Raw genomic sequence first — 22,168 nt, 5'->3', positions numbered from 1 at the left:
TTGTCAGAATGCTCTGGGGGGCAGGATCCTGCGGGGTTTGCCCTCCTCCAGCTGCGGCTGTCTGCTGGTGGCAGGTCCTACCCGAAGAGTGTGCCAGATTTCACAGAGCCAACAGAGGTTTAAAACTCCTTATTTTACTGACAAGGACACCATGGCCCAGAGAGGGCCAGCGACTTATTCAAGATCACACAGCTTATCTGTGGCAGAACCACCTAGAGCCCAGGGCCTGGAGCCCCTGCCCCATGAACTTTTCACTGTGCCAGAAGGCACTATTCCTGCCGAGCCGAGAGACAGGCAGTGTGGTGGGACTTGTAGTAAGACCAAGAGTTAGACCCAGGGAAGCCTCTTCTCTGGGAGACCCTGGGATGGCTTTGACAAGGGTTTGAGGCTCAGGCTGATGTGGGATGAGGTCAGTGGAGCACTGCCCAGTAGCAGGTGACCCAGCCTTGCCCCTTCTCCGTGTAGGTCCTGGCCTGGTCAAGTGAGGGGAGCTCAGGGGCCATGAAAAAACCCAGGCATCACTAGCTAGAGGATACCCCATGAGCAGCTCCCTTTCTGCGCCTCATCTCCCAAAAAGATAGGCTTTCCCCAGGAGTCGCAGTCCCTTGGGACAATCCTCCTCCACCCTGGGGTCAGCTGGGGAGCAGGGGGTGGGAGGCGGGGGCATAGCCTCCCGGGACGCATTCCCAGCTGCTGAGCCATGGCCCATAGCTGGTGTGGCTGCCAGCAGTGAGCTCAGCTGTTCCAGCGAGTCATGGATTCCAGCCTTGAGCCAGCCCTCTCCCCGAAAATGCGTGCTGTCCCCCTCCTTCAGCTCTGGCCTGAACCAAGTGCCCTGTCACTTGCACCCTTCACAGGAGTGATCTGGGGCTGCCTCGGCATCCTTCCTGTTAGGAGGGCGGGGTTCCTGAGGGCTGCAGAGGAGAAGTCATTCTCTCCCCACAGGCCCTCTAATGCCTCAGTTTCCCCAAGTGGGCAGTTAGAAGGAATAGGGAGTCTTATGCCCTCAGACTGGTGTGGAAAGTGCTTGGAGATCTAGGGCTTTCAGGTAGCTGTGAGGAGGCCTTCTAGGGAATGTCAGGGGCGTATGTGGGACAGGCACTCTGACCTCCTCTGCCCACCCTGAGAAAGCTGAATGAGCAAGAGATATCTGAGACGGTACCCTCCCAGGGTTTGGGCTTCAAGGTCTGAGCTGGGGCCTGGGCAGGCAGGAGGCCGGCCAGCAGGGCTGGTGCCAGGCTGCGTCAGCCAGGGCAGAAAGGCCTCATTGTTGGTAGTGGGGAGGGCTGTCGTGCCCCTATGTGGTGAGGGGCCTTTCAGCTGATGGGGTCAGCAGGAACCTGGCTGGTCAGGGCCTAGAGCTGGTGGGAGGGGGCGTGAAGCCACAGGCTCTGAGGGTGTGGGGTGAACAAATGCCCTGCGTCCTGGCCGGCTGGCTGTCCCTCCCTCACCATCGTCTCCCTCCGTCACCTCTCCAGGTCTCTGCCCCGACTGGGAGGCCTGGGACCCCAACCAGCCTGTACAGAACGCCCGGGAGGCCATGCAGCAGGCTGATGACTGGCTTGGGGTGCCTCAGGTACATACACAGATGGGGCAGGGGGGCAGGGGGGCAGGGGGCGGGGGGCAGGGGCAGAGGTTGGGTCTGTAAGGATACCTGGCCAGGGTGTAGGGGGAGACTGGGGCTGCTGGGAAAAGAGGGTGCCGTGTGACATCAGTCCCTTCCACCGCAGGTTATCGCCCCCGAGGAGATCGTGGACCCCAACGTGGATGAGCATTCTGTCATGACCTACCTGTCCCAGTTCCCCAAGGCCAAGCTCAAACCTGGTGCCCCTGTTCGATCCAAGCAGCTGAACCCCAAGAAAGCCATCGCTTACGGTCCTGGTACGTGTGAGCCCCTGGTGGCCCTGCTGGGGAGCTGGGCACGCGGAGGCTCCCTGTGTAACCTGGGCTCCGCTCCCGCCCCGCAGGCATCGAGCCGCAGGGCAACACCGTGCTGCAGCCTGCCCACTTCACCGTGCAGACGGTGGACGCCGGTGTGGGTGAGGTGCTGGTCTACATCGAGGACCCCGAAGGCCACACCGAGGAGGTATGCAGAGGCTGCTGGGGACAGAGGGATTTGCTTGGGATTGGAACTGGAGAGTGTGGGCCCAACAATAGAAATGGCCCAGAAGTGACTGCCAGAGCCGCATACTGTGCTGTGGGGAAGGTGTCGCCAGAGGGGCTTCATGGGGCTGGGGTGCCTAAGGCGCTGTGGGGTCAGGAGGGACTACAGTCATTCGAGAGGCTTCCAATCTTTGTCCTTCCCAATAGGCCAAGGTGGTTCCCAACAATGACAAGGACCGCACCTACGCTGTCTCCTATGTGCCCAAGGTTGCTGGGTTACACAAGGTATCTCCCTTGAGGCCCCCTGCCCGTCCTACTGTTCACATCCTTGGCTCCAGCTGCATGGACCCCTCTCTCAGCCTGCACCTCGCCCCTGCCCAGAGCCCCGGCTGCTTGCCTCTCACCCTCCTTGGCATGGCTGTGCCCTCTGCCCCATCTCGGGACGGCTCTCCCCTAAAAGCTAACCTTTGACCTCTGACCCCTAGGTGACCGTGCTCTTTGCTGGTCAGAACATCGAACGCAGCCCCTTTGAGGTGAATGTGGGCATGGCTCTGGGGGATGCCAACAAGGTGTCAGCACGTGGCCCTGGCCTGGAACCTGTGGGCAATGTGGCCAACAAACCCACCTACTTTGACATCTACACTGCGGGTAGGATGGGCCCCAGGGGGTGCAGGAGGAAAGCCCCTGACGGTGTGGGGCTGTGTGAGGGGTGCTGGGGCAGGGATACCAGCCAGAGGGTGACCAGCCTCAGAGTGAGGGCACTGGGGCAGCTGTGTGTGTCCAGAGTGGTGCTGACGGCCTCTGTTTGTGGCAGGGGCTGGCACTGGTGATGTTGCTGTGGTGATCGTGGACCCACAGGGCCGGCGCGACACAGTGGAGGTGGCCCTGGAGGACAAGGGCGATAGCACGTTCCGCTGCACATACAGACCTGTCATGGAGGGGCCACACACTGTGCATGTGGCCTTTGCGGGTGCCCCCATCACCCGAAGTCCTTTCCCTGTCCACGTGGCGGAAGGTAAGGGCCCCTCACCACTCCCCACAGTAGCCCTCACCCAAGTCAGGATGCAGAGAATTGCCATCAAGTTCCGGGCCTGAGGACTGGTGGGACATGAAGCACTAACGCCGTGTGGCAGAGGGGCACAGCTGCCTGAGGCTTGCAAGGGACAGGAGGAAGAGCCGGGGAGGGGCTCTGCAGAGACCCCCTCCCTGAGCCTTCCACCCCACCCCCAAGATGGCTGGAGTCCCTAAGAGCAGGCGTGGTGGCCATACCGAAGGGTCCCAAAACACGTGCCACCTGGGAGGGCTGAGTGGAAGTGATGGGGCCGTACGTGTCGGGGCGTATCTAGGGAGTGCTGCCCACACGCCAGGCCCTCGGGTGGTGACTGCCCCACTTGTTCTCTCCCTGCACTCAGTGCCCATCGTTCACCAGGCCAAGGGAGTGGTGCCACTTTAGTGCTCTCCAGTGGAGGTGGGGCCAGGCCTGGCCATAGCTGACTGGCCTTACCTGTGCTGTGTGGCATGACCCGGGCAGTGTGAAATCGACCCCTTCCGTGGCATTCTGTGGCAGGCCCCAGGTTCCATGGCATTGTCTGTGTTCTGTGGCAGGTCTAGTGTCTTTGCCACTTGCCTGATGATTTCTCTGGTGAAATCTGGGCTCTGAGGCGTTGCCTGTGTTCTGTGGTCCCCCTTGAGCGGTGCCATCGCCTATGGTCATGGTAGCCCAGGAATATGTGTCGTTGCCTGTTTTGTAGCACCTGTGGGTTCCATGCCATTTCCTGGCTCCTGTGGCAGACTGAGATTCCCATTCCTTTGCCTGTGTTCCGTGGCAAGGTCTGGGCTCATTGCCACTGGCCACAGTCTGTGGGAGGTTGATTTCCACACATTGCCTGTGTTCTGTGGCAGGCTTCAAGTTATCTGAAGCAGCTCTTGTTCCACGGCGTTGCTGAATGTGTTGTGGCATGACTTAGATCCTAAGGTTGCTTTGGTGCTCTGAGAGGGCACAGAGGGCTCTAGAGGCCTAGGGGTGGGTAAAGGGACCTTCCCTGTCTCTCTGAGCCCACTCTCAGCCCAGCTCTGCCAAGCATTTCCCCAGTGGCACTGGCTCAGAAGCTTTCTTGTGGCCTGTCTGGTCTGGGACCTGTAGCCAGCTCCAGCCCTGCAGCCCCGGTTATGTTGGGGGCACAAAGGGCTCCAGAGCAGGGCTGTGGGCCCCGGCCTATGCCTGGGAGGGATTAGAAGGACTGTGCACAGGGAGGTGGGGGCTGAGCCTCTATCCAAGACCCCTCAACACCCCCAACCTCCTCTCTTCTCTTCCCCCAGCCTGTAACCCCAACGCCTGCCGTGCCTCTGGGCGAGGCCTGCAGCCCAAGGGTGTTCGTGTGAAAGAGGTGGCTGACTTCAAGGTGTTTACCAAGGGTGCCGGCAGCGGGGAGCTCAAAGTCACAGTTAAGGGGCCAAGTGAGTGCCAGAGCCCAGGGTCGTGGGGGTGGGGCTGGGCGAATCAGGGAGGAAGTATGGCCAGTGGTTCTGCTTCCCAGAGGGCAGTGACAGCCAGCACCATAGCTCCACAGTCACCAGCGGCACCCCAGAATCTCAAGCACATTGTTTCCTCTCTGCCTCAGTTTCTCAGTCTGCAAGCCAGGAATGATTCTCTCCACCCTAAGTGCTGTACAGGGTGTTATGCACGGGGGTGACAAGTGGTACCTGCCCTGAGTTTCAGCACTGCCCACTAGAGCACTGCCCTCGGGCTGGGCCAGGGTCCCAATTGCTCCTGGAGGGGATGGAAGAGCTGGGACATCAAGGATATTGATCTGCCTTCTCCCCCACTCCACCCCCACCTCCTCAGAGGGCACAGAGGAGCCGGTGAAGATTCGGGAGGCTGGGGATGGTGTGTTCGAGTGCGAGTACTACCCGGTGGTGCCTGGGAAGTATGTGGTGACCATCACGTGGGGCGGCTACGCCATCCCTCGCAGGTGAGTACCTTGCGCCCCCCCCCATGCTGTCCCATCTAGGCGATTACAGGAAGGGACGAGGGGCAGCAGGCTGCGGGGGAGTTTGAAGGGAGCTGGAGGGGGGCCTGGGAGGGATACTTCCTGGCATGGACACCAGCTCCCTCTCTGCCCAGCCCCTTTGAGGTACAGGTGAGCCCAGAGGCAGGAGTGCAAAAGGTCCGGGCCTGGGGTCCTGGTTTGGAGACTGGCCAGGTGGGCAAGTCAGCTGATTTTGTGGTGGAAGCCATTGGCACCGAGGTGGGGACACTGGGTAAGTAGCTGGGAGGCAGGAGGAGGGAGTGCTGCAGGGGAGGGCGGTGGGGGTCACTGGGGGTAATGGGTGCAGTAAGCATGCTGGGGAGCCCTGGGGTGAGCAGGGAGCTCAGACATGAGGGAGGCCAGAGGATAGCTGGGGGACGGAAGAGTCTTGCCAGATGCTGGACCCACCAACCCTCCCCCACCTCGCCCCAGGCTTCTCCATCGAGGGGCCCTCACAAGCCAAGATCGAATGTGACGACAAGGGGGATGGCTCCTGCGATGTGCGGTACTGGCCCACGGAGCCTGGGGAGTACGCCGTGCATGTCATCTGTGACGACGAGGACATCCGAGACTCACCCTTCATTGCCCACATCCTGCCTGCCCCACCTGACTGCTTTCCAGATAAGGTGTGGTCCCAGCTCTGGCACAATGCTCCAGGGGTTGGGCAAGCTGGTTCTCCTCCGGTCCCCAACCCAGCCCTCTTCCCTCTGCACAGGTGAAGGCCTTTGGGCCCGGCCTGGAGCCTACTGGCTGCATTGTGGACAAGCCTGCTGAGTTCACCATTGATGCCCGTGCAGCTGGCAAGGGAGACCTGAAGCTCTATGCCCAGGTAGGGGATTGCCCAGTCTCTGCAGCCCTTACTACCCATGGCAGGGACCCTGGAAGACAGGGCTAGGCTAGAGGCAGAGGCTTCCCAGCAGGAAATGATAGCATCACAGAAGATCAGGCAGGACTGATTCTCATGGGCCCATCAGTACCATGGAAAATTTTTAATTTTGTGTTGTCTTACAGATCATAACCTAAAAACGTATTTCACCAAAGAGTCACTTGTGCTAATTTGTAATTGAAAGATTGTTTCATTGAGTAAGACATTGGTTTCCCAAGTCAGTTTCTCACACTGGTGTCCATTGACCCCTGGAGGTTAATGAACATATTCTCGAGGATCTAAGAGGGTGGTTCTTCTTTAAAAGACTCATTATTCAATGTTAGGAACATAAATTTAGCCCACATTCTTCTGGTCCAACACATTTCAGAGATGAGGAAACCTAGGCTGGGAAAGTAAGCCACACAGATGGCTTTCAGCCAGGCCTCCAGGCTCCCAGGGTGGGCTCTGGCCACCAGAGCACATGGGCCTGGGCTCAGGTGGCCTCAGGGGCTGGTGTGGGGGCGGGGAGTGCCAGCCTGTTGGCTGTGGGAAAAGAGGTGCTGGGTCCACCTGTGGCCAGCAGAGGGCGCTCTGCAGAGGCCACAGCTGTGATCTTTGCTCGCGTGATGCCCACAGGACGCAGACGGCTGTCCCATCGACATCAAGGTGATCCCCAACGGCGATGGCACCTTCCGCTGCTCCTATGTGCCCACAAAGCCCATTAAGCACACCATCATCATCTCCTGGGGAGGCGTAAACGTGCCCAAGAGCCCCTTCCGGGTGCGTCCTCCCAACCTGCCCCGTGCCCACTGCCAGGGGGCCCCGAGGGAGGGTGGACCCCTTGCTGGAGCCCCTGGCTGTCCCTGGGCTCAGGCTGGAACTGAGTCTTGGGCTGGTGCCAATGAGGCTGGGCCAGGTGTGCTGGACAGAAAGATGAGCCTTCAGGAAGGGCACCCTGCTGAGCTGCAACCTCCCCCTATTCCCCACAGGTGAACGTGGGTGAGGGCAGCCACCCAGAGCGGGTGAAGGTGTACGGCCCTGGCGTGGAGAAGACGGGCCTTAAGGCCAACGAACCCACCTACTTCACGGTGGACTGCAGCGAGGCAGGGCAAGGTTCGCCCAGGCAGAAGGGGTGGATTCGGTCGGGGTGTTGGGCGGTTGAGGGGGGTCTGAGCCCGACTCACAGCGGTGCCCGCCTTCCCCGCAGGCGACGTGAGCATTGGCATCAAGTGTGCCCCCGGTGTGGTGGGCCCTGCAGAGGCTGACATCGACTTTGACATCATCAAGAATGACAACGACACCTTCACGGTCAAGTACACACCCCCAGGGGCCGGACGCTACACCATCATGGTGCTATTTGCCAACCAGGTACTCGAGCCCCTGGGTAGTCACAGCTGCCTGCACCTCTCAAGGCAGCTGGAGATGCTGTCACTGGGGGTAGGGAGGGACGATTTCACAGACATGGTGGACCCCTTCCCGTGTGAGGCAGGGTGCCAAAGAGAAAGCAAAGGGAGCTCTTTTGAGGGCTGCCCCTGTCCCTGCTGGGTCCCCTGGGGGCATCCTGAGCCAGCACCTAGCCCAGAGCAGGGGTGTGGTCCCCTCGAGAGCCCTGACTGAGCCTCTTTCACATCCAGGAGATCCCTGCCAGCCCCTTCCATATCAAGGTGGACCCATCCCATGATGCCAGCAAGGTCAAGGCCGAGGGGCCTGGGCTGAATCGCACAGGTGAGTGTCTGACCAGGGGCTGGGGCTGACTCAAGGTTGGGGTTAGGTGGCTGCCAGGCCCTTGCCACATCTCTGGGTGGCTCCCCAGGTGTGGAAGTTGGGAAGCCCACACACTTCACGGTGCTGACCAAGGGAGCCGGCAAGGCCAAGCTGGACGTGCAGTTTGCGGGGACAGCCAAGGGCGAGGCTGTGCGGGACTTTGAGATCATTGACAACCATGACTACTCCTACACCGTCAAGTACACCGCTGTCCAGCAGGTGCGCTCTGCCCTCCCACGCCCCTGCCCGGCCAGGCTGCCGGAGCCCTGGGTGTCCCTCCTCCAGTCCCATGGGACCAGTTCTGGCTCCTCCGTGCCTTCCCTGCCTCCTGCCGTCACTCTCTCCGTGGATCTGAGCTTCAGATTCACCATCGGGTTGCTGCAGAACCGTGCCTTACACCCCGTTCTGACCTACCATTGTACCCAACAGGGCAACATGGCAGTCACAGTGACCTATGGCGGGGACCCTGTCCCCAAGAGCCCCTTTGTGGTGAATGTGGCACCCCCGCTGGACCTCAGCAAAATAAAAGTTCAGGGCCTCAACAGCAGTAAGTGGGGCAAGAGCCACCCTGGGAATGAGGGGTGTTTGGGCGGGGTAGACCAGTTTCCTCATGGTGTCGCTTGCCCTCCATGCAGAGGTGGCCGTGGGACAGGAACAAGCTTTCTCTGTGAACACGCGAGGGGCTGGCGGTCAGGGCCAGCTGGACGTGCGGATGACTTCACCCTCTCGCCGGCCCATCCCCTGCAAGCTGGAGCCGTGCGGGGGCACGGAAGCCCAGGCCGTGCGCTACATGCCCCCTGAGGAGGGGCCCTACAAGGTGGACATCACCTACGATGGCCACCCAGTGCCTGGCAGCCCCTTTGCTGTGGAGGGCGTCCTTCCCCCTGATCCCTCCAAGGTGAGGAGACAGGAGCTGGTTGGGGCTGGGAGTTGGGGACTTGTTGGGAAGATGGACGAGTCACAGGGGCAGAGGCCAGAGGGACTTGTGTGGCTGGAGCGGGCACAGCCAAGGACATGGGGCCAAGGCCAGCCCCACCCCACCCCCTGCCTTGAAGACAACTTAGCTATTGAGAGCCTGGTCTTGGAGTGAGACCTGGGCTGGAATCCCAGGTCCACTAACTGGGACAGATTGCTTCATCTGTCTACCTCCATGTCATTGTTAAAAATCCTGGAATTGTTAAAAGCACTCAGGCCGCAGTAGCAGCCACAGTTGGAGGTGATGAGTTGGGGGGGCCTGGCTGGGATGGGGAGGCCAGGTGCAGAGAACCCACACACCTGCCTCTTCTCCTAGGTTTGTGCTTATGGCCCCGGTCTCAAGGGCGGACTGGTCGGCTCCCCGGCACCGTTCTCCATTGATACCAAGGGGGCTGGCACAGGTGGCCTGGGGCTGACCGTGGAGGGCCCCTGCGAGGCCAAGATTGAGTGCCAGGACAATGGTGATGGCTCCTGTGCTGTCAGCTACCTGCCCACGGAGCCGGGCGAGTACACCATCAACATCCTATTTGCCGAAGCCCACATCCCCGGCTCGCCCTTCAAAGCCACCATCCGGCCTGTGTTTGACCCTAGCAAGGTGCGGGCCAGCGGGCCAGGCCTGGAGCGCGGCAAGGCCGGGGAGGCAGCCACCTTCACTGTGGACTGCTCAGAGGCAGGCGAGGCGGAGCTGACCATTGAGATCCTGTCAGACGCCGGTGTCAAGGCCGAGGTGCTGATCCACAACAACGCGGATGGCACCTACCACATCACCTACAGCCCCGCCTTCCCTGGCACCTACACCATCACCATCAAGTATGGCGGGCATCCTGTGCCCAAATTCCCCACCCGCGTCCACGTGCAGCCCGCGGTCGATACCAGCGGCATCAAGGTCTCAGGGCCTGGTGTTGAGCCACATGGTGAGTGGACAGGAGGAGCTGGGCAAGGTCACGTAGCAGGTCCAGGGCCCAGGTAGTTGGTGGGAGGGAGGGAAGCAGAGCTGAGGGCCGGGAGAGCAACCCGGGGTGAGGGGAGGGCTCTCGGGCAGCCGCAGAAACCCCAGAGAAGGACTGCACGGGAAGACCAGGGGGTGGAGATTGGCCTCTGCCCTTGTGGCAAAACTGCTCGTGACTCTGGGCGTTTTTCTGGAGAGGTTCCTTCTTTCATCTGCTTAAGGGGTACCCTGATCCAAAAAGCTGAAACTCTGCTCTGGAGGAGCCAGGGGGAAAGCTTTGGGGTAGAGGGTGACAAGAGTCAGGAGACAGTGAGAATGGGTCATCTGTGAGGGGTCAGACCTTGGCTAAGAGGGATGCAAGACCCAGGCCCACAGCCTGGGGGGTGACTCATGTCAACAGAGAATGTTGCTACATGGAGAAGGGAGTAAAGGCAGAGGCTGGAGTTCACAGGGGTGCCGGGGAGGGTGGGGGGCCCAGGCTCTGATTGGAGGAGCAGCCTGAGAGTTGGGGAGGGGGAGAGGAATGGGAGCATCTGTGTGAAGGCTGCCCCAACCCCTGCTGAGTTCACCTCTCCTGGGTTTCAGGTGTCCTGCGGGAGGTGACCACTGAGTTCACTGTGGATGCAAGATCCCTGACAGCCACGGGCGGCAACCACGTGACGGCTCGCGTGCTCAACCCCTCGGGTGCCAAGACAGACACTTACGTGACAGACAATGGGGATGGCACCTACCGGGTGCAGTACACTGCCTACGAAGAGGGTGAGGGCCGGGCGAGTGGGCAGGGCCGGGATGTGATGACAGCGCGCTTGGGGCAGGAGGGTGGTGGGGGTCCACACTCCCTGACGGACGCCCCGTGGCTGGCTTCCAGGAGTGCATTTGGTGGAGGTCCTGTATGATGAGGTCGCTGTGCCCAAGAGCCCTTTCCGAGTGGGCGTCACTGAGGGCTGTGATCCCACCCGTGTCAGGGCCTTTGGGCCAGGCCTGGAGGGTGGCTTGGTCAACAAGGCCAACCGCTTCACCGTGGAGACCAGGTACCCTCCCCCTTTGCTAGCCTGAGCCTGTGGCCACCCTTTCCCAGCCCCTCGCCCTCCTTGCTCACCCCTCTGCCTGTGCGTCGGCCCCACCCCATCCTCCCTCAGGGGTGAGGCAGGAGCAGATCTCCCCCAGGAGCTCGTTTCTCCTCCTGTGGGCCCCCAGCGGCCTGCTGCCTTTCCTCCCTATCCCCCATTCCGCTACTCCCCCATCCTCACTCACTGGTCTTACGAAGCTGATGGGGGGTGTCATCTCGCAGGGGAGCCGGCACAGGGGGCCTCGGCCTAGCCATTGAGGGCCCCTCGGAAGCCAAGATGTCCTGCAAGGACAACAAGGATGGGAGCTGCACCGTCGAGTATATCCCCTTCACCCCCGGAGACTATGACGTCAACATCACCTTCGGGGGGAGGCCCATCCCAGGTGTGCAGAGAGCGGTGGGGGTCTCAGGAAAGACAAGGGAGGGTGTGGGACACTCGCTCCACGAGGGGGAAACTGGAAGGAAGTTGGATGAGAACGTTCAGACAGAGGACAGCCTAGAGCAGGTCAGGGTGGAGCCCAGCCAGAGGAAGGACGTGGCAGAGGCAGACAGGCAGTGAGGGTGGCTACGACAGCCCCTCCAGGTCAAGGCCAGGAACCCACTCTGGCCTCCTAGCTCCTTGCCCGGAGTGCGAGACCTTGGCTGTGCAGGTCCACAGCTCACTGTGTGTCCAGAAACTCAGACGCAGCCCAGTCTCCTCTTGCCAGCTCAGGCCAGCCTTGGGCCTTCTTGCTCGTATCGTCTGCAGAGAACTCCCCTGCCTTCTGCGGGCTCAGCTACAGGTCATGTCTTCACATATTGCATGACTTGGGACAGCTGAAATTGGAAACTTTTTCCCTTACCTAATTTCCCATCTTTTTATTATTTCAGCCACAGGGTCAGAAATACATTTCATTTTTTTAAAAAAAACATTTTATGGCTGGGTGCAGTGGCTCATGCCTGTAATCCCAGCCCTTTGGGAGGCCAAGGTGGGTAGATCACCTCAGATCAGGAGTTTGAGACCAGCCTGACCAACATGGAGAAACCCCGTCTCTACTAAAAATACAGAATTAGCTGAGGGTGGTGGTGGGCACCTGTAATCCCAGCTACTGGTGAGGTGAGGCAAGAGAATTGCTTGAACCCGGTGGCGGAGGTTGTGGTGAGCTGAGATCTCGCCATTGCACTCCAGCCTGGGCAACGAGAGCAAAACTCCGTCTCAGAAAAAAAAAAAAATTATTTCCACATTTTTAGGAAGGCCTTATCTTCCAGGCCTGGGACCCACATGAGTGAGGTTTGCCCGGCCTCAGTCTGCAGCCAAGTTCGTTTATTCTTGCGTGCGTTTTCTTAGCTAGTGCCTAGGTGTGTTTCCATGTTGGTCTGACTTCCCTGTGGGCATTTCAAAGGCAGGAAGGCCTCCTCCTCCATGGCCCTTCAGCATCAGGGGGACCCTCCCAGGTGGTGAGCAGGAGCTGATGTCCTTCTCCTCACAGGGAGCCCGTTCCGGGTGCCAGTGAAGGATGTGGTGGACCCCGGGAAAGTGAAGTGCTCAGGCCCAGGGCTGGGGGCCGGTGTCAGGGCTCGGGTTCCGCAGACCTTCACCGTGGACTGCAGTCAGGCTGGCCGGGCACCCCTGCAGGTGGCTGTGCTGGGTCCCACAGGTATAGAATGGCCGGGGCAGGGAGGAGGGAGGTGGCGGGGGGGGTGCCCGGAGGCTCTGCTGACCCTGCGCCCTTGTCCAGGTGTGGCCGAGCCAGTGGAGGTGCGGGACAATGGAGATGGCACCCACACTGTCCACTACACTCCAGCCACAGACGGGCCCTACACGGTAGCCGTCAAATATGCTGACCAGGAGGTGCCACGCAGGTGAGGACCAGCACTGGGCTCCGGTGCTGCAGCTGAGCTTTGAGGTGCTCCTGCTGGGGCGGCACTGCAGGGTCACTGCTGGGGGTCCCTGGGAGAGCCCCTCCTGCTGCCAGCCTCATCCAGTCTCCCTGCCCCATCCAGCTCTTCCCCAGGGCTCTGCCCTGAGGCTATCTTGCCCCAGGAGCTTTTACAGCCAAACGAGCGCCTTAGGAAAGGTGCAGGAGGCCTGGGCCAGGGCCTCCCCCGCCGGTCCTCCCACAGCACCTTCCTGGGGAGTGGAGAAGAAGTGCCCTGTCTCTGTCACAGGAGTCCCAGAGGGGTCCTGCCCCCAGACTCAGAATGTAATCAGCTTCTGGGAACTGGTCCCTCCTCCCTGGTCCACAGTCCTCCCTCCTGCCCATGTCTATGGGGAGGACTCTGGCTCAAGATGAAATCACCCCCTACCCTGTCCATAGCCCCTGTCAACTGTCTATCCCTTCTGTTCCTCAAGCCCCTTCAAGATCAAAGTCCTTCCAGCTCACGATGCCAGCAAGGTGCGGGCCAGTGGCCCCGGCCTCAACGCCTCTGGCATCCCTGCCAGCCTGCCGGTGGAGTTCACCATCGACGCACGGGATGCGGGCGAGGGGTTGCTCACCGTCCAGATCCTGGTGAGTCCCTGCACAGCCCACCCCCAGGTCATGCTCCAGGCACAGGCGGGCCTTGACCTCTGCTTCTCCCTCAGGACCCTGAGGGTAAGCCCAAGAAGGCCAACATCCGGGACAATGGGGATGGCACATACACCGTGTCCTACCTGCCAGACATGAGTGGCCGGTACACCATCACCATCAAATATGGCGGCGACGAGATCCCCTACTCGCCCTTCCGCATCCATGCTCTGCCCACTGGGGACGCCAGCAAGTGCCTCGTCACAGGTAAGTGCCCACCCACTCCCCGTGCCCTGCTCACCACCCAGCCCCTCAAAGCCCCTCCAGAGCCCTGGCCTGGTCCCCAGGGGTCTGCTGGTGAGAGGACACACACGTCCCAGCCCTGGCCCTGCCCTCCCCGACACAGTGCCCCAGCCCACACTGAGCACAGCCTGGCCTCATGCTCTTCTCTCTTTCCAGTGTCCATTGGAGGCCATGGCCTGGGTGAGTGCCCTTTCTCTCCTCTTCTTGCTGTGGGCCAGGGTGGTTGGTAGTGGGGGGTAGGCAGCCAGGAACAGAGAGGGCTGCCTCCAGACCTCCAGCCCCCTGAGCAGGATCTCCCACATGGCAGGTGCCTGCCTGGGCCCCCGAATCCAGATTGGGCAGGAGACGGTGATCACAGTGGATGCCAAGGCAGCCGGCGAGGGGAAGGTGACATGCACGGTGTCCACACCCGATGGGGCAGAGCTCGACGTGGATGTGGTTGAGAACCATGACGGTACCTTTGACATCTACTACACAGCGCCCGAGCCGGGCAAGTACGTCATCACCATCCGCTTCGGGGGCGAGCACATCCCCAACAGTCCCTTCCACGTGCTGGTAAGCTCCAAAGCCACTGCAAAAGACTAGCTGGCCGGGGTCGGTGGAGGGGCTGGGGGGCTGGCCCTTTTAGCAGCAGCAGGGATCCCAGATAACTGTCCCCAAGGAATCCCACTTCTTTGAGGGCTCCTGGGGCCAGAGGGCTCCAGGATGGAGCCTTAGCTTTCCCCACAGCCCCCCGAAGTGGGAGGAGAACAGGGCCCTGCCTTCTGCCAGAACCTGCTGCGTGCTCCACCATCCCCACCTCCAGCTCCCCAGAGGCTGCCCCGAAGGAGGATGAGGCCCTCCAAGAGGCGAGCACCCGAGACATCACTCAGCATTTCAGATTCCTGGGCCATTCTCTGAGTCAGCCCCTGGGCCTGCGAGCCTGCCACACCCTGTGCCCCCTTGCCTTGCCTCCTTAGGCGTGTGACCCCCTGCCGCATGAGGAGGAGCCCTCTGAAGTGCCGCAGCTGCGCCAGCCCTACGTTCCTCCCCACCAGCCCTACGCTTCTCCCAGGCCTGGCACCCGCCCCACACATTGGGTACTGCGCCTTCCGCTGGGCAATGTCCTCCTTCTCCTCCTCCCCTTCCTTCATTTCTTGTCTCTAATCTGTAGCCAGGGCTGAAGCGCGGTCTGGGGGCCTCTTGATGAACAGGCAGGACTCAGGCTGGGCAGATGGAGCCCGCTTGGGCACAGCACTCCTTCTCCTGCAGCTGACGCACCTCTCTTGCCACGCTGGTTTCACCATTAACTACCTTGTTCTTTCCTCACTCTCCAACTTCAGTCATGGCACCGGCCAAGCTCCCGGGCCTTCCCCAGTCACTGACTGTTCCCTGTTACCTGCCGCAGGCCACAGAGGAGCCAGTGGTGCCCGCAGAGCCAATGGAGTCCATGCTGAGGCCCTTCAACCTGGTCATCCCCTTCACGGTGCAGAAAGGCGAGCTCACAGGTACTGCCCTGCGGCCCCCAAGCATGCCCCGTGTCTTAGAGATGAAAACCGAGGCCCAGAGAGAGGAAGTGAGCTCTACCCAGGGCCACACAGCAGGTTGAGCAGAGCCAGAACTCGGGTGCAAACTATCTGTCCCCCAGTTCAGGGCTCAGGCCGCTGCCACAGGCTGCCTGGCCTTCCAGGTGGCAGCAGAAGCACTCAGGAGCAGGCCTGGGACAGCAGTGGGGGAAACCAGGGTCCCCATGTAACTGCATCTCCCTGCAGGGGAGGTGCGGATGCCCTCTGGGAAGACGGCACGGCCCAACATTACTGACAACAAGGACGGCACCATCACAGTGAGGTACGCGCCCACCGAGAAAGGCCTGCACCAGATGGGGATCAAGTACGACGGCAACCACATCCCCGGTGAGTTGGGGGCTGGGCTGGGGCTTGGGTGAGAGGAGCTGGCGGCAACTTCAGTCCTGCCTTCCTTCTTTCAACAGATATTTAGTGAGCACCCGCTGTGTGCAGACACCAGGCGAAGCCCCAGGGAGGCTCATACCCTGGTGGGAGTCAGACCTCCACCAGCTGGGTCCCTACAGCAGAGACGGAGGGGGTTGACAGGGAGGCTGCTGGAAGGTGCTGGGGCCGAAGTGGGCTCAGATGATCCCTGATACTGACCCGGCCCCCTTTTTCTCTTTACCCCCAGGGAGCCCCTTGCAGTTCTATGTGGATGCCATCAACAGCCGCCATGTCAGTGCCTATGGGCCAGGCCTGAGCCATGGCATGGTCAACAAGCCAGCCACCTTCACCATTGTCACCAAAGATGCTGGAGAAGGTGAGGGAGCGGCAGGTTGGGGGCTGGGGTGGAGACTCACCAGGGGCAGGGGCAGGGGCGAGGGCAGGAACTCTGATCTCGGCCCCACCTCCACCTACAGGGGGTCTGTCGCTGGCCGTGGAGGGCCCATCCAAGGCAGAGATCACCTGTAAGGACAACAAGGATGGCACCTGCACCGTGTCCTACCTGCCGACCGCACCTGGGGACTACAGCATCATTGTGCGCTTCGATGACAAGCACATTCCGGGGAGCCCCTTCACAGCTAAGATCACGGGTGAGGAGGATGAATGGGCACGTGCAGCCCACGAGACACGCATGCCCGCATGCCCCGCATACAGTGCACACGCCCCACATACAGTGCACACAACCCGCATACAGGGCACACACCCCGAATACAGTGCGCACACACCCCATATACAGTGTGCACACACCAAATACAGTGTGCACACACCCCGTATACAGTGCACACACCCCGTATACAGTGCGCACACCCCGAATACAGTGCACACACACCCCTATACAGTGCACACACACCCCGTATACAGTGCACACACACCCCGTATACAGTGCGCACACCCCGAATACAGTGCGCACACACCCTGCATACAGTGCATGGATGGGATGTGCAAGCCCAGCCCCTTCAAGTTACCTGTGACATTAAGGCAGAGACCCTTCGAGGTGTGAGGGGTCATATTTTGACAAATGTAGAAACACCATATTCTCCACGGCAGCTAAGAAGCAGTCAGCCACTCATTATGCCTGAAAACACATTGCCTCATTTAGTCTTTGAAGTCACTCTTGAGAAGTTAGGGCATGGATAATCCTTTTAGTCTCGCTCTTTTCACCCAGGCTGGAGTGCAGTGTCTCGATCTTGGCTCAGTGCAACCTCTGCCTCCCAGATTCAAGCAATTCTCCTGCCTCAGCCTCCTGAGTATATGTGCTCGCCACCACGCCCAGCTAATTTTTGTATTTTTTTTTTTTTTTTTTTTAGACGGAGTTTTGCTCTCGTTACCCAGGCTGGAGTGCAATGGCACGATCTCGGCTCACCGCAACCTCCGCCTCCTGGGTTCAGGCAATTCTCCTGCTTCAGCCTCCTGAGTAGCTGGGATTACAGGCATGCGCCACCATGCCCAGCTAATTTTTTGTATTTTTAGTAGAGATGGGGCTTTACCATGTTGACCAGGTTGGTCTCGATCTCTCGACCTTGTGATCCACCCGCCTCGGCCTCCCAAAGTGCTGGGATTACAGGCTTGCGCCACCACGCCCGGCTAATTTTTGTATTTTTAGTAGAGATGGGATTTCATCATGTTGGTCAGGCTGGTCTCAAACTCCTGACCTCGTGATCCGCCCGCCTCGGCTTCTCAGAGTGCTAGGATTACAAGTGTGAGCCACCACGCCAGGCCTGATAATCCTTTTGATAGATGAGGAGCCCCATTCCAGAGAGGCCAAGCAACGTGATTACAGCCACACAGCAAGGAAGGGGTCTGTGTGGTCCTGTCGAGTGTTTTGTTATCACAAACACCATGTGACTCAGGGTTAAAATGCAGGAGGCTTCCTTTAGGGAGTTAGCCCACAAAGGACTGAGGCAGCCACAGTTGAACTGGGGTATAGGCCCCGCTTAGCCTCTGGCAGCTCACACGTGAGTGTGGACTGCGTATTCCAGGCCTTGGCCTCCATGTGCCTGGGAGTGGTCCCCATGCCTGTTGAGTCCAGCAGTGCCTGCCCAGGAGGGTTCCTGAGCCCTGTGAGGGCAGGGCCTGCCTGGAGTCACATCAGTCTGAGGCCCCAACTCCCCACCAGGCGATGACTCCATGAGGACCTCACAGCTGAATGTGGGCACCTCCACGGACGTGTCACTGAAGATCACTGAGAGTGATCTGAGCCAGCTGACTGCCAGCATCCGTGCCCCCTCCGGCAACGAGGAGCCCTGCCTGCTGAAGCGCCTGCCCAACCGGCACATTGGTGAGCAAGGGGCCTTGCGGGATATCAGGGGTGGGGGCCCACAGGATGCTCTGCCTGACACCTGCTTTCCACAGGGATCTCCTTCACCCCCAAGGAGGTCGGAGAGCACGTGGTGAGCGTGCGCAAGAGTGGCAAGCACGTCACCAACAGCCCCTTCAAGATCCTGGTGGGGCCGTCTGAGATCGGGGACGCCAGCAAGGTGCGGGTCTGGGGCAAGGGACTTTCCGAGGGCCACACGTTCCAGGTGGCAGAGTTCATCGTGGACACTCGCAATGCAGGTACCTCCTGCCCCCGAGACCTCCATTCCAGCGGGTGCCTCGAAGGCACTTGTTCTTCTGTCCTGCCCAGTACCCCCTTGGCCACACCCTCCTCCCCAGAACTTCCTGGCCAGTCTGTGTCGAGATTCAAATTCTGGGGCCTATTGGGGGAAAGTGAATGGCTCCAGATTAGTTCTCTCACTTTTTTTTTTTTTTTTTTGAGATAGACTTTCACTCTATCGCTTAAGCTGGAGTGCAGTGGCGCCATCTCAGCTCACTGCAGCCTGCGCCTCCCAGGTTCAAGCGATTCTTCAGCCTCAGCCTCCCAAGTAGCTGGGACTACAGGCGCATGCCACCATGCCCGGCTAATTTTCGCTTTTTTTTTTTTTTTTTTTGAGACGGAGTTTCGCTCTCATTACCCAGGCTGGAGTGCAATGGCGCGATCTCGGCTCACCGCAACCTCCGCCTCCTGGGTTCAGGCAATTCTCCTGCCTCAGCCTCCTGAGTAGCTGGGATTACAGGCACGCGCCACCATGCCCAGCTAATTTTTTGTATTTTTTTTAGTAGAGACGGGGTTTCACCATGTTGACCAGGATGGTCTCGATCTCTCGACCTCGTGATCCACCCGCCTCAGCCTCCCAAAGTGCTGGGATTACAGGCTTGAGCCACCGCGCCCGGCTCCATAATTTTCGTATTTTTAGTAGAGACAGGGTTTCACCATATTGGCCAGATTGGTCTCGAACTCCTGACCTCATGATCCGCCCACCTTGGCATCCCTAAGTGCTCGGATTACAGGCATGAGCCATGGTGCCTGACCAACTTTTCTCACGTTTAAGAGAAACCTCAGCTGTCCTGAGTTTCTGTCTCTTCCTTGCTCACTGGAACTCAAGAGGATTACCTTAGGGAATTTTCCAGACTGCCTGTCCCACAGTGCCCCCATCTCCTCCCACTGAGCCATTTTTGTTAGTGGTCACTATACACATCAAGGGACCATTCTGGGTGGAGCCTCCATTCTGGGGAGAGCATTGTGGCTGGGCCAGCCTAGGACTGAGTGGACATGTTCCTGGCTTTCCCCCAGGTTATGGCGGCTTGGGGCTGAGTATTGAAGGCCCCAGCAAGGTGGACATCAACTGTGAGGACATGGAGGACGGGACATGCAAAGTCACCTACTGCCCCACCGAGCCCGGCACCTACATCATCAACATCAAGTTTGCTGACAAGCACGTGCCTGGTAAGGCTCTGGGCAGCAGTCGGATGTCAAGAGACAGGGAAGCCAGGAGGCTGGGGTCTGAGGTTCCTAACCCACCCTCTGTCTCCCCGCTGCAGGAAGCCCCTTCACTGTGAAGGTGACCGGCGAGGGCCGCATGAAGGAGAGCATCACCCGGCGTAGACAGGCGCCTTCCATCGCCACCATTGGCAGCACCTGTGACCTCAACCTCAAGATCCCAGGTAGAAGCCTGGAGGAGCCTGGGTGGGCGGGTGGTGGGAGAGGGCTGGCCCGGGCCAGAGCCAACCTGTTGGGTCTCCACTCTCCACCCTGCTTCCTCACCCCTCGATTCCCTCCCTAACCTTGGTCCTTTGCCCACACAGGGAACTGGTTCCAGATGGTGTCTGCCCAGGAGCGCCTGACGCGCACCTTCACGCGCAGCAGCCACACCTATACCCGCACGGAGCGCACAGAGATCAGCAAGACGCGGGGCGGGGAGACGAAGCGGGAGGTGCGGGTGGAGGAGTCCACCCAGGTCGGCGGGGACCCCTTCCCCGCTGTGTTTGGGGATTTCCTGGGCCGGGAGCGCCTAGGTTCCTTCGGCAGCATCACCCGGCAGCAGGAGGGTGAGCACTGCGTGCTGGACTGGCGGGATCATCACGGCGGGATCCTCACGGCGGGATCCTCACGGCGGGACGGGAGGGTGCTGCCGGCCAGGCCTGACGCTGGCAGAGTGGCCCCGAAGACCAGGGCTGGTCTGAGCAGAGGAGGAGGTTTAACTGATGGGGTAGGGAAGGGCCAGGGCTCTAAAGAATCCCAGTATCGCCCTGACATCCCCCAAACCCTGCAGGTGAGGCCAGCTCTCAGGACATGACTGCACAGGTGACCAGCCCATCAGGCAAGATGGAAGCCGCAGAGATCGTCGAGGGCGAGGACAGCGCCTACAGCGTGCGCTTTGTGCCCCAGGAGATGGGGCCCCACACAGTCGCTGTCAAGTACCGTGGCCAGCACGTGCCTGGCAGCCCCTTTCAATTCACTGTGGGGCCGCTGGGTGAAGGTGGTGCTCACAAGGTGCGGGCTGGAGGCACAGGGCTGGAGCGAGGCGTGGCCGGAGTGCCAGGTAAGGGGCAGGTGGCCAGGAGTGGGGACAAAGTCAGAGCAGCCAGTGTGAGGGGCGATGGTGCTGAAGAGTTCCCTACCTTCCCTGTCCTCAGCCGAGTTCAGCATCTGGACCCGGGAGGCCGGTGCTGGGGGCCTGTCCATTGCCGTGGAGGGTCCTAGCAAGGCAGAGATTGCATTTGAGGATCGCAAAGATGGCTCCTGCGGCGTCTCCTATGTCGTCCAGGAACCAGGTAGGCATCCACGTTGGCAGTGGGGGCTGGGCCTGCCTGACCTTCCAGACTGGGTTTCTGCTCACTGGCCAGGCAGAAGATGCCTGGGGCCACAGAACTCCCCTGCTCGGGGTTCCTGCTCTTCCTCTGCCCTGTATCCCTCCACCCCACACCCTCAGAAATGTGTGTCTGTCTCCAGGGCTGAGCGCTGGCCACGGAGCCTGTCCTGGGATAAGGCTGGGGTGGGGAGGCTCCTGCCCCACCAACCCCTATCCTGGGGCCTGTGCTGACTGGTTTCTTTCCCCAGGTGACTATGAGGTCTCCATCAAGTTCAATGATGAGCACATCCCAGACAGCCCCTTTGTGGTGCCCGTAGCCTCCCTCTCAGATGACGCTCGCCGTCTCACTGTCACCAGCCTCCAGGTTTGTGCCCAGGATGGGGGTGGAGAGCTTCTGCTACCTGAGAGATGGGCAGGAGTTGAGGACAGCAGGTCCATGTGGCCAGGGTTTTCCAGTGACTTTGGAAAGGCCAGTTAGAAGTCCCTTCTCGGAAGGCACAAGGCAGGACCCTTGGGGATGGTGGGCTCCGTCCCTGTGGGCTCACCCCTGCACTGGGGCACGCAAGGCCTCGTTCTGCCTTTCTCAAGGTGTGTCTGTCTGTCCTATTGCCACCTGCCATTTCTTTTTACAGTGTTCCACTTTTTTCTGTTCTAAGAATGCTAGATGCTAATATTTATGAGAATGAGATTATAAAATTTATATAAACTAAGAGTAAACCAGTTTGCAGAGAGGGTGTGAGAGGCTCCTCTAAATCAACGCCTACGGCCTGCAAAGCCTGGGCTTCGTCCTCTCCAGGCCCCTGGGGGCCTGGGTTGCTTTCTCTTGCTGCTGACTTCTACAGAGGTAGTGTCTTCCTTTCATTCTGTCCTAGGGGACATGTGCAAGGGAGGCTCTCAGCAAGTCACACTGACACATGCAACCAGGGGCCAGGTGTCCAGGGGACACACTGTAAAGGAGCTTCTGCATAGGGGTTACAGAACAGGCCTCACCCCAGCTCCTCCTGCCCGCTCCCAGCCGCCCCTCAGGTGGTCACATTAGCCAGTCCAGAGCCCTTGTGCATCTCCTCCCACTCCTGAACCCGGCTCCCCAATGCAGGCTCCAGTTCCCTCCTCCAGAGCCCTTCTAGGCGGCTTCTGGTCCTCCCTCTTGGTCCACTTCCTCCGGGAAGCTCTCCCAGGCCAGTCCAGCCAAACTCAGCTTCCTACATCAGAGCTCTCCAGCACCCCAAGCCCACACAATCAGGCACTGGCCCTCTGCCCTCAGGCTGCTTCACACAGAGTGGGGCCCTTCTTTCCTCAGCAAGGACAGGGCACATCATCTCTCATCTCCCACACACCAAGCACAGCTAGGATAGCAGGTGCATGCATAGGGTTGCATACCAGACCTTGGTTCCTCCTGCTCCCAGGCTGGACTGGCAGGAAGGGGCCAGGTTGGATGTGGGGTGGTGGCAGCCTCTGGGCTGAGCGTATAGTGAGCATGGTGTGGGGCTGCAGAAAAGACTGCT

General features: G+C 60.0%; 1 protein-coding gene across 3 annotated transcripts in view; it reads left to right on the top strand.

Annotated features, from left to right (window-relative positions):
- Window positions 1–22,168, top strand: part of LOC101030782 (filamin-C) — a 30,135-nt gene that overhangs the window by 5,176 nt on the left and 2,791 nt on the right. Inside the window, exons 3-43 of one of the 3 annotated variants that reach the window (XM_039472761.2) lie at window positions 1,479–1,576; window positions 1,731–1,881; window positions 1,968–2,086; window positions 2,311–2,388; window positions 2,589–2,751; window positions 2,918–3,118; window positions 4,423–4,560; window positions 4,949–5,075; window positions 5,228–5,364; window positions 5,565–5,758; window positions 5,848–5,961; window positions 6,634–6,777; window positions 6,987–7,110; window positions 7,205–7,365; window positions 7,632–7,722; window positions 7,811–7,980; window positions 8,191–8,308; window positions 8,397–8,659; window positions 9,053–9,650; window positions 10,271–10,444; window positions 10,554–10,716; window positions 10,977–11,137; window positions 12,224–12,391; window positions 12,473–12,596; window positions 13,087–13,243; window positions 13,318–13,507; window positions 13,700–13,723; window positions 13,851–14,098; window positions 14,503–14,622; window positions 14,931–15,030; window positions 15,295–15,435; window positions 15,719–15,847; window positions 15,948–16,121; window positions 17,648–17,809; window positions 17,884–18,087; window positions 19,145–19,297; window positions 19,393–19,515; window positions 19,657–19,899; window positions 20,124–20,393; window positions 20,488–20,625; window positions 20,912–21,027. In XM_039472761.2, the coding sequence (XP_039328695.1) occupies window positions 1,479–1,576; window positions 1,731–1,881; window positions 1,968–2,086; window positions 2,311–2,388; window positions 2,589–2,751; window positions 2,918–3,118; window positions 4,423–4,560; window positions 4,949–5,075; window positions 5,228–5,364; window positions 5,565–5,758; window positions 5,848–5,961; window positions 6,634–6,777; window positions 6,987–7,110; window positions 7,205–7,365; window positions 7,632–7,722; window positions 7,811–7,980; window positions 8,191–8,308; window positions 8,397–8,659; window positions 9,053–9,650; window positions 10,271–10,444; window positions 10,554–10,716; window positions 10,977–11,137; window positions 12,224–12,391; window positions 12,473–12,596; window positions 13,087–13,243; window positions 13,318–13,507; window positions 13,700–13,723; window positions 13,851–14,098; window positions 14,503–14,622; window positions 14,931–15,030; window positions 15,295–15,435; window positions 15,719–15,847; window positions 15,948–16,121; window positions 17,648–17,809; window positions 17,884–18,087; window positions 19,145–19,297; window positions 19,393–19,515; window positions 19,657–19,899; window positions 20,124–20,393; window positions 20,488–20,625; window positions 20,912–21,027 (6,671 nt within the window). Of the gene's footprint in view, window positions 1–1,478; window positions 1,577–1,730; window positions 1,882–1,967; window positions 2,087–2,310; window positions 2,389–2,588; window positions 2,752–2,917; window positions 3,119–4,422; window positions 4,561–4,948; window positions 5,076–5,227; window positions 5,365–5,564; window positions 5,759–5,847; window positions 5,962–6,633; window positions 6,778–6,986; window positions 7,111–7,204; window positions 7,366–7,631; window positions 7,723–7,810; window positions 7,981–8,190; window positions 8,309–8,396; window positions 8,660–9,052; window positions 9,651–10,270; window positions 10,445–10,553; window positions 10,717–10,976; window positions 11,138–12,223; window positions 12,597–13,086; window positions 13,244–13,317; window positions 13,508–13,699; window positions 13,724–13,850; window positions 14,099–14,502; window positions 14,623–14,930; window positions 15,031–15,294; window positions 15,436–15,718; window positions 15,848–15,947; window positions 16,122–17,647; window positions 17,810–17,883; window positions 18,088–19,144; window positions 19,298–19,392; window positions 19,516–19,656; window positions 19,900–20,123; window positions 20,394–20,487; window positions 20,626–20,911; window positions 21,028–22,168 lie in introns of all 3 variants that reach the window. The other 2 variants (XM_039472760.2, XM_039472759.2) reach the window with 2 other exon arrangements.

The sequence above is a fragment of the Saimiri boliviensis genome, chromosome 10 (genome assembly GCF_048565385.1).
Source record: "Saimiri boliviensis isolate mSaiBol1 chromosome 10, mSaiBol1.pri, whole genome shotgun sequence".
Lineage (NCBI taxonomy): Eukaryota > Metazoa > Chordata > Mammalia > Primates > Cebidae > Saimiri > Saimiri boliviensis.
The sequence above is the reverse complement of the archived record's forward strand: the minus strand, read 5'-3'. Positions and strand labels throughout refer to the sequence as shown.